The sequence below is a fragment of the Gobio gobio genome (genome assembly GCF_949357685.1).
Source record: "Gobio gobio genome assembly, chromosome: 1".
Classification (NCBI taxonomy): Eukaryota; Metazoa; Chordata; class Actinopteri; order Cypriniformes; family Gobionidae; genus Gobio; species Gobio gobio.
The window spans coordinates 16,696,059-16,706,091 of record NC_137097.1 but is presented as its reverse complement, the minus strand read 5'-3'; the positions used below and the strand labels follow the sequence as shown (position 1 = coordinate 16,706,091).

At 40.2% G+C, this 10,033-nt stretch overlaps 1 protein-coding gene across 1 annotated transcript; it reads right to left on the bottom strand.

The window, feature by feature from the left end:
• Nucleotides 1-755: 755 nt before the first annotated feature.
• On the bottom strand, nucleotides 756-9,226 carry LOC307135641 (uncharacterized protein; the record flags this gene model as incomplete). The annotated part of the gene is made up of 15 exons (XM_079832214.1): nucleotides 756-911; nucleotides 2,045-2,145; nucleotides 2,394-2,458; nucleotides 2,575-2,735; nucleotides 3,009-3,060; nucleotides 3,209-3,765; nucleotides 4,211-4,244; nucleotides 4,322-4,363; nucleotides 4,737-4,826; nucleotides 5,003-5,077; nucleotides 5,642-5,707; nucleotides 5,820-5,849; nucleotides 5,964-6,086; nucleotides 6,818-7,022; nucleotides 8,264-9,226. The coding sequence occupies 12 exons, from the start codon at nucleotides 9,224-9,226 to the stop codon at nucleotides 2,702-2,704; spliced, it is 2,271 nt and encodes a 756-aa protein (XP_079688340.1). The 3' UTR covers nucleotides 756-911; nucleotides 2,045-2,145; nucleotides 2,394-2,458; nucleotides 2,575-2,701.
• Between the last annotated feature and the right edge of the window lie 807 nt (nucleotides 9,227-10,033).

The window sequence follows — 10,033 nt, the reverse complement described above, 5'->3', positions numbered from 1 at the left end:
CATCTGTGCAGGGACAGAGTCCACCTGAGCTCAGAGAGCAACGAGCTTCTGCGGAGGAATATTACAGACGCTCTGCGGGTGGAACTCCGAGGATGAAGCTGTCAAGCCAGCAACAACAGCTCTTTTAACCCACTGCGCAATGTGACGTCGTAATGACGTCCTTTCTAAGTAATTTTTGGACGTCCAATTTCGGTCCACTGAAGGGGTTGTTTTGTAACGCCAGGCGACGTCTTTTTTCGACGTCTCCGGTACGTCAAATGTTGACGTCTGTGGGACCTCCATATATGGGCTATTTATAGTCCAAATGTGGTCGTTTGTGGACGTCTTTTCAACATGATATTTAGACGTCGTTTTTATGCAACTTTTATAACTGTAGTCGCATGTTTCAAAAGGGTGGAGGACATGTTTTCTGTACCATGTATTACATTTCCTGTAGCTTTGTTTCAGTAGCTAGTTTCGACAGGAAATGCATTGCATCTTTTTATGCATCTCCAGCATAGACCGTCTCTAGTTGTTGCTGAGACAATCAAACTGAGTTTTTGGGAAATTATCTGGGACTAGATTATTTTTCAAAAAACTCCATTTGATTGTCTAAGCAGCAGGTGATAAATGGAGACGCATACATAGGTCAACTAGCTGCTGAAACAAAGCTACAAGGAAATTAACTGGCACAGAAAACATGTCCTTCACCCTCTGGAAACATGGGACCACATACATACAACACTAGTTATACAAATAAGTCACAATTCAATATAGCCATTTCTTTATTTCCATCTTTATTTAAAAAAAAAAAAATCAGGGGATAGTGAATCCTCCGCCTCCAAGTCTTTGTGGTGCATGCTTGAGGTGCTCAGACACATTGATTTTGATGTAGTCCTCAGTGGCTGCAGAATCAAATTTCATGATCCCTTCTGCAAAAGAAAAAAGTCAAATGATTTAGATATATATGCAACAGCAATCTGCAGTCATACAGCCAAGTCCCCATTTTTGTGAGCAAAATTTTTCCTGTGCATCCACTACCAATACTGAATTAATACAAAGCCATCTCAGCGACTTGACTGTTACACGTAGGCTGTCTACAAGAAGGGACTAAGCAGACTGTACTTTTTGAGAGCGCTTAGATCCTTTTATTGTGCGCATGTTAACTGTGTTGTAGCAGCCTGTTGTGCTTAATGCAATTTACAAAAGATGGTTCTGTGCTTGGAAACGCATTGGATGTCAGAAATTTCTATTGAGAAGAGTTTTGCAACAAAACAAAAAAAACATTAAGTATTCTGGATAATACAACATACACTACATGTACTACTTGTCAGACAGAAGACTGTCTTCAGCTTCAATGTAATAAGGACTGCCACATGAAATCATTCATACCCACTGGTATTAGTTTGTAATGACTCACCTTTGAGCCGAGAGAGGAGAATAATATTTAGAGAGAATTGTGACTATTTACCATATTTTACTTTCAACTTTGCTGTCTTTTGTTTTCTTCTTAAAGGGATACTTCACCGTTTTTTCAAATTAAACTGTTATTCCCTTAACTGAAACGATTTGATACATATCTCTCTCGTCTCAGTGCGTGCACTTAAATCGCTGACGCGCGGTGACATCTTGATAGCACTTAGCTTAGCCCACTAAGCCCAGTTCATTCATTAGGTACCAAACAAAGATCAAGTTAGAAGCAACCAAACACCTCCACGGTTTCCCTATTTAAATACTGTTACACAAATAGCTGAACGACCAAGTATGGTGACAAAATAAAATGTGGCGCTTTTATAGGCGGGTTTAAAAGGAGAACTATAATGCATGGCGGATATGCATGTATATATGCATGATATGCATGTATCAACTCGTTTAAGTTAAGGGAATAACAGTTTAATATGAAAAAACGGCTGAGTATCCCTTTAATGCTGTAACACCTTAATTTCCTCTTGTGTATGAATAAATAATCTATGAAGATGGCATAGCTTTTTATTTTTTTAAGTCAGAAGGGAAGAAAATGTTGTCCAAATTATTTATAGACTGATCAACATGAAACTTAACTTACCTTTTATTGCTCGATAAACCTTGGTTCCCTCTATAGGACGTTTCCCCTTTTTCCCCTTGCCTTTCAAATTAAATTTGGCCATGAGGCTGTTGGTAAAGAGTCTAAAGAAAAATACATTTTAATAAATTAATGTGAAGGATAGATGTAGGAACAACATTACACATGCAATAAACCCTTTCACTAGTTGATCAGTGTACCCTAGGGTGGTCCTCCTTGTATCCCTCTCCTTGTCAAGCACAGCTAATCTCTCACACAATGCATTTGGTCGTGAACTTGTATTTTCATTTTCACCTATTCTGACATGCTCATAAAGGCGGCAAATGAGAACATGTAAAAAGGTTGTAGATACCTGTCCAACACTTTGTGGACACAGTCCTTGGTGTTCCGCCCACCAATTCTTGAAATTTGCAGCACCTGTTAAAATAAGTCCATAAAGTTCACTGACATCCCCCAGAGGAATCTAACAGTGTGTGTGAGTGCACTGTACTTTATTCTAGGCTATCCATTACTGCCAGATTTGTAAAACCTACCAGGGTATCAAAGAGTTGTGCATCAGAGAGGTGTTGCTCCTGTAACTCAAAGTCCTCCATGGTGTCCATCCTCTCTATATGGACAGCTGAAGAGGCAGGCTGCGTTTCCTTCAGGCGATGGCGGATGTCAACAAGTAGGCTCAGAACCTTTTTCTGGAATACTGAAATAAAAACACATTTGTTGATGATTACAATGCTCCAATTAGAAGAGCAAGGTTAGCTTGCTCACAATTGTTTTTGTAACCAGCTTCAGTGTTTGTTATTAGTACAGCATTGTTGGAGAAAGAAACAAAAGTCCAAAGAAATGTCATCTGACACGACAGAAACCAAGCCACGGCAATAATTGAAAAGCAGTTTCTGTGGACAGAGAACAGTGCAGGAAGAGAGAATGTGTACTATTAAAAATGTCTTCTAAACTGCCAATAGATCAATACTTTCCATCCCAAGGCAATGGGAAGGCCCATCTCCCAGTCTCAGTCACTGCATCTGCACCACAAAAAGAAATCTGTTTTAGAAGTTATCAAACGATAAAACAAATTTAGAATAGAAATAATAAATAAAGGGTGATAGGATCACCATCTGAATAGCAAAATGATCCTAATTGAGTGTATTGTGAATGCAGCCGACAACTCACCATGCCTGTCATAGGGGGGAGTGGTGAGATCACTGTGCCGTGATCTGTTATGTGTGGACCTGGGGGCATCACTACGGGATCGGTCATCACTACGGGATCGGTCATCACATCGCTGTGCTCTTTTATCATGTGTGGACCTGGGGGCATCACTACAGGATCGGTCATCACTACGGGATCGGTCATCACATCGCTGTGCTCTTTTATCATGTGTGGACCTGGGGGCATCACTACAGGATCGGTCATCACTACGGGATCGGTCATCACATCGCTGTGCTCTTTTATCATGTGTGGACCTGGGGGCATCACTACAGGATCGGTCATCACTACGGGATCGGTCATCAAATCGCTGTGCTCTTCTATCATGTGTGGACCTGGGGACATCACTACAGGATCGGTCATCAAATCGGTGCGCTCTTTTATCATGTCTGGACCTGGCAGGGGGACTGGGGGCATCACTACGGGATCGGTAATCATGTCTGGACCTGTGCCGTGACCTGTCATGTCTGGACCTGAGGGTGTGACTTGAACAATCACTGTGCCAGGATCCACCGCTGGACCTAGTAACATTTAAATTTAAATCACATGGCCATTTATTGATAACTGACAATAACATGCAACAGACTAACCCCTAATGGTTGACCAAAAATAAGGGTTAGAGACCAACCAATAGAAGCCAGTCACTACTGACGCTGTGCTAGGGCTGGGCGATAATACGATAATATGTATCACGATAGAGACATAATCGATATCAATAAACCATACATCTCAACCGTACTTGCCAACAACGTCCAAAAACATCTGCCGCCGCAACACCACAGAAGCAGAACACCACCATGGAGAGGTACTCTAAAAATGTTTAAATGTAATATTTTTCTCATTTTAAATGGGTCATAAAAAAATATTGATAATTATCAATATCGACTGATATGAAACACTTATATCGTGATACAGTTTTCAGCCATATCGCTCAGCCCTACGCTGTGCCCTGTCTGGCTTCTTTACCTGGAGCGATACCCATCCCTCGCATGACGAGATCCTGAAAAACAGAATATTCTTACATTTCACAAGGCCTGCAAAAGTGAGTGTTTAAAGTGTGATGAGATGAATACTCACTGGGTGTCGACAGGTCTCTGCTCCGATGTGCTATGCTTGCATCTTGAGAGCAAAGAAACAAAGAATATTCAAAGATGTACAACTGTTGAAATTAAACAAAAAGTTAAGAATCGATAGGGCTGAGCAATATGGCCAACCAATCATATCCATTTTGCGCTATCCTCTGTGCTCCTGTGTTCGTCAGTGTGCATGTGTCAAGGGGTACTCTCTTAGCGCAAGCCGACTCGTGTACTGCTGACTGCCAGAAGCTAGTTATTTTAGTCAATAAAGTCAATTATTTAATTATAATTAATTCTTTCTGCAACATGAGCATGTGTAATTAAAGGGACTAAACAAAGCTTCGAGGCAAATGATTTTGAATTTTTTGAATTTGAGTTACTCAAGGAATCGTTTCAGCCCTAAAGTGAATACTCACTGGACATTTCCTTGCGCTGAGAACTGGCAGCACATTTCTCCGGGCCAGAGTAGGCTTCCACAAAGCCATCCAAGGTTTGACTTGCAGAGCCTGAAACACATCAGTCAGCCTGTAAGTAGTCATTTTGCATATACTAAATCAATAAAAAAAAAAATACACTTCATTGAGTCACTAAAGTCATTACTATGCTTAATTCACAAGAAATTCAATGGACTATGACTTTGTGCAGTGCAGTGGTTGGTGTAAGGGGAAAAGTAAATACTCACTAGGAGTGGACATTTCATGGCCCCGGGGACTGTCCGCACGCTCCACTTGGCCAGACATGGCTTCATCTTCATGGGCTAAAACACACGAATGAGCCTGTTACTAATGTTATCATTAGTACACAACACATTATCATGCTTCTTAAAGGCCCACTAAAGTGCCTTGAAACACACAGCATTTTTCAATGATGTAATTTCCCCTGAAACGGCTCGAGCTGTAAGAAGCTCCTCCCCTTTTTTTTAAACAGCCAATAGCGTTTTGTTAATTTCACTTTAACTAGAGCCTTTCTGTTTGGTAAAGCCACAGTTTCCTCCTAATCTCTAACATTTATCATCATAATAGAGTAAATGTGTGAACTGACCGATATCAGCGCAGCTTCAGCATATTTATAGTGTAGGGGGTGGGGCTTTCGATTCTTAAAGAGCATTTGATTCGACAGAAGATTTGCAGTGATGTCATAATCTGTGATCCATTTTAGTGGAAGTGAGACTGCAAGTTTTGAACACATATCTCCTAAATGCGAATGTTATAATTGTTTTGGAACACACCCGCTTATTCCTAACATGAAGGTTAACAGTCATACTAACAGCTAAATACATTTTTTTATTTCAGGGGGCCTTTTAGTTGTCATCAGTACTCACAAGTATTGGTGTCCTCAATGGGCTGCAGCTTCCTTGGTGCAGTAGGGAAGGGTGGTAGCTTGACGCCTATACAGGGATAATGTAAAACAAAGTATATTCATCTCCAAAAATATATAATCTTAAAGAATCTGATTCATTTTGAAACTGGAATTATAAATTCATTAAGAGAAACCATTACCCCTGACACACTCATCTGAATCCGTTAATTCTGCAAAAAAAAAAAAAAAGTTCATAAACATTGAGGTCTAAAATTTAGGCCCAATTTGTATCAACCGATTTTAGTTTAAATCTTGTATGAAGTATTTGAGAATGAGAAACATACCATTTATAACAAAACCCTCCGGAATTACTTTTTTAGTGCGCTTTCTTGTTGATCTAATCACCTCATCATCATCCTCCTCTGCCTGGCTGGTCAGGTTGTAGGTTTCACATTCACGACGCTTATCTAGAAATTAGACAATTCACCTTAAAGGGTTAGTTCACCCAAAAATGAAAATGATGTCATTAATGACTCACCCTCATGTCGTTCCACACCCTTAAGACCTCCGGTCACCTTCAGAATACAGTTTAAGATATTTTATATTTAGTCTGAGAGCTTTCTGTTCCTCATTAAAAACGTATGTATGGTATACTGTCCATGTCCAGAAAGGTGATTAAAAACATCAAAGTAGTCCATGTGACATCAGTGGGTTAGTTAGAATGTTCTGAAGCAACGAAAACACATTTTGGTCCAAAAATAACAAAACCTACGACTTTATTCAGCATGGTCTTCTCTTCTGGCTCTCTTGTCAATCCGCGTTCATGACTCTGAATGCTGACGTGTTATCTGGTGCGCCCGAGCTTCTGTTTACAGTGTGCGTCTCCCTCAGACTATAAACGAAGCTCGGGCGCACCAGATAACACGTCAGCATTCAGAGTCATGAACGCAGATTGAGAAGAGAAGACCATGCTGAATAAAGTCATGGGTTTTGTTATTTTTAGACCAAAATGTGTTATCGATGCTTCAAAACATTCTAACCATGTTCGGAAGATGAACGGAGGTCTTACAGGTGTGTAACGACATGAGGGTGAGTCATTAATGACAATTTTCATTTTTGGGTAAACTAGCCCTTTAAAACAAAAAATACTTTGACATGGTAATGCATTTAATTTTCTATTCATCTATGCAAAACTTGCCTGAAGTAATTTTTATCTTGATTAAGGAGAATGTCATCCAGTCATCCTTGGGGTTAATTTTGTCCTTTATAGCCTTTTCTGTTTTTGTAACACACATTTTTTTTGGCCATCTGACGGTTTTCATTTCTCTGTCAATCCAACTGTCAGGAACTACACCCTCCTCCTCTTGGGTACCCTCCCTCCAAACAGCCCTCGTGTACATGACCTGAAAAGGAGAAGTTTTTAACATTTTAGTTCAAAGTTCACAGGTTGAGAGGGTTTGGATTAATCCATATCAAGTAAAAATGCCCATGAATTGAAGAGCAATGAGGGTTACATTGGGAGTAGGAAATTGTGGCAAGAGGACAGAGAGAGGCCCGGGGAGGTTTATAGATGCAGTGAGAAAGGACATGCAGGAGTCACAGAGGAAGATACAAAAAACAAACGGATGGAAACAGGCGATCAGCTATGATGATTCCTGATGGAATCTAGCTAAAAGAATAAGAAAATTTAACCTTAATTTGTATGTTCCAGACCATGCCGAAGGGGTATTAGGACAAAACCACCAGTTTCTTGTGGGAGGCAGGCCACCTTCCGGAACAGATCCCTTTCTTGCAGTAGAGCATTTTTCATCTTGACACGGCCATTTCCTATGCACACAATGTTCAGAAGTCCAGAGCTACATGGTTGGTGAAATAATGGTGAAGTGTGACACTGCCGCAGAATTTCGCAAGCAAAAGTCCCATCTGTATTTTTGTGTCGAACAAAAGCAAAGCTGTTGTCCCTCAAAAGAAAACAACGGTCCTTTTCTTTAACAGAGGCAAACACTTTAGGGTGTCTTTGGGTATTGTCCACTTCTGATTGCTCGATTTCAGACAAACGCCTAGTCACTTGTTCCAAGGGACTTCTCCCGCTCCTCACGTGTTTCTTGACTTGTTGCAAGTAGTTTTCAAATGGAAAACAGGAAATGTCATTTAAGGAACAGTTGAAGTGGCTGGCATCCTCTTGGAGATGAATTAGTCCATGTACGTTGTATACAGGAAAGGTCTTGCCATACAAGTCAGCACAGCACATGACAAAATGTTTGATCAGTTCTTGAGAAAACTGGAGATAGGCATTTCGAATACGCTCATCTGATTCCAGCATTATCGACATGGATACTGTCAAGGACAAGAAATGTTTGTACTTTTCAGGGGACAGCACCGTTTTCAGAACCACAGGACCTGTGTACAGCAAAAACTGCCTTAGTTCAGTGGCTTTCCACCTGTCAATTTCATGCAAACCCCGCGGTTGTCGAGCAAATTCACTGGGCATCTTCCCTCTCAGTGCAATTAGTTTTTGAGAAATTGCATCTTTTTGCCTCACAGATAAACGACAGACTTTTGGGCCACGAGTCAAGTAAATTAGCAGGCGCCTAACTACTCCCAAACAGACGATATGCATATAATCTAGGACAAAGGCGCTAACACAAGGAATTCCTGCAGCAATGAAGGGGCTGATACCAGTTTGGTGGTCCCTGTACTCCACTCTGGAGAAACCGTCGTCTGTTCGCGAAGTGCCTTCCTGTTCACTGAAAACTATTCTTCTCTCAACACAACTACCTCTGATTGAACATCTTTCACAACTCTCATAGGCAGTATGACCCTTAATACATTTCAGATATGCCCTTGCTGGCGCATCACAGATCAAAGCATCAATAGTGACAGTGTAAGTTTGGCCTTTAAAAACTAGTCCATTGTCCTTGAGGTGTTTGTACTCAGTCACAAAGTCTTCCAAATACTCCTCAAGAGGACTTGGCTTGCTTTGTCCACTAAACATGGCTACAATGAATGGATCAAAATGGCCACACTTCACCAGTATTGGCCAGAATTGGACACCACTACTTCTGAAAAGTGGGATGCCATCAACGTTTACGCTGAGGTGCACATCAATACTCCCCATCTGATTTAAATAACGACAGATACCCTTTTCTAAGCCGTAGTACTTGTAATGCCCACCACATTTAGGCTCTGTTGTGTTATGCCGTGGTGTAGCAAGGAGTGTCCGGCAATCCATAGGCAATAGGTGCCCTTGCTTCCTTAATATGGACAATAGACCATTAAGCGCTCTGTGTGTCAATTTGTACTCTAAGGCCCACTGTCTCAGTTCGTCCTCAAAGCTGGTCACTTCAGCTTCATTTGGTTCCTGTTCCGAGTCAGTAGAACAATAGTCCACATCAGTGTCAAAGTCAAAATCATCTGTTGTCCCAAGAACACTGTCACGCATTAAACTATCTGGGGTCCCAGGCACACCGTCACTGCTGAAACTACTTTGAATCCCAGGCACACTGTTGCAATTATTTTCAATGCCCTCTTCATCACTGTCAGAATAACACAGCAGTTGATCCAGTTCTCTTTGGCGTTTTCGCCACTGTCTTACTCTCAAAGTCATCTGTAAACACAAGCGTTAATCCAAATGAGTTTTACTGTTTATTTGACTAGGACCTGTACAAAAGGAGAGGATGAGATCACAACACATACCTTGTTTAGGTGGTTTATCTCCAAACAGGGAAAGACACTCCTTACAGCACAAAAAGACAAAGGGGACAAAAAAAACAAACAAACGTCAGTGTTTTCAAAACTTTCAAAAATAGGACAAAATAGAGAGCGAATGATAACAGTCTGAAGAGAGAAATATGTTGTTTTACAGTCACTCCCATAGCCGTTGTATTAGAACCCTCACTGCAGTGTTAACTTTTTTTTTTTGCCATTTGATGAAAAAAGGTAATATAAAACTGAGTACAGTGTTATAAATGCACGTTTTTTTCTTTTCTTAAAATGAAGAAACATTTTTTTGCAGGATTTGCATTATTGATGACCGTTAAAACAAAGTCTGTGAAAATGCTCTATAATTACATTATATCGTAATTTACTTTACTTTCAAATTTAAAATCAGAATAGTCCTAGCTTTTTTTTTTATTTATTTATTACTGCTCACCAAGGCTGCATTTATGTTATTGGAATTACAAAAAAGCTGTAATATTGTGAATTATTAAAATATAAATTAACTTTTCTATTTGAATATATTTTAAAATGTAATTTATTCCTGTGATCCTTCAGAAATCATTCTAATATGATTTACTGCTCAAGAAACATTGAAATTAATTCTGAAAGGGATAGTTCACCCAAAAAAATAAAATTATCCCATGATTTACTCACCCTCATGTCATCCTCCTAGGTGTATATGGCATTCTTCTTG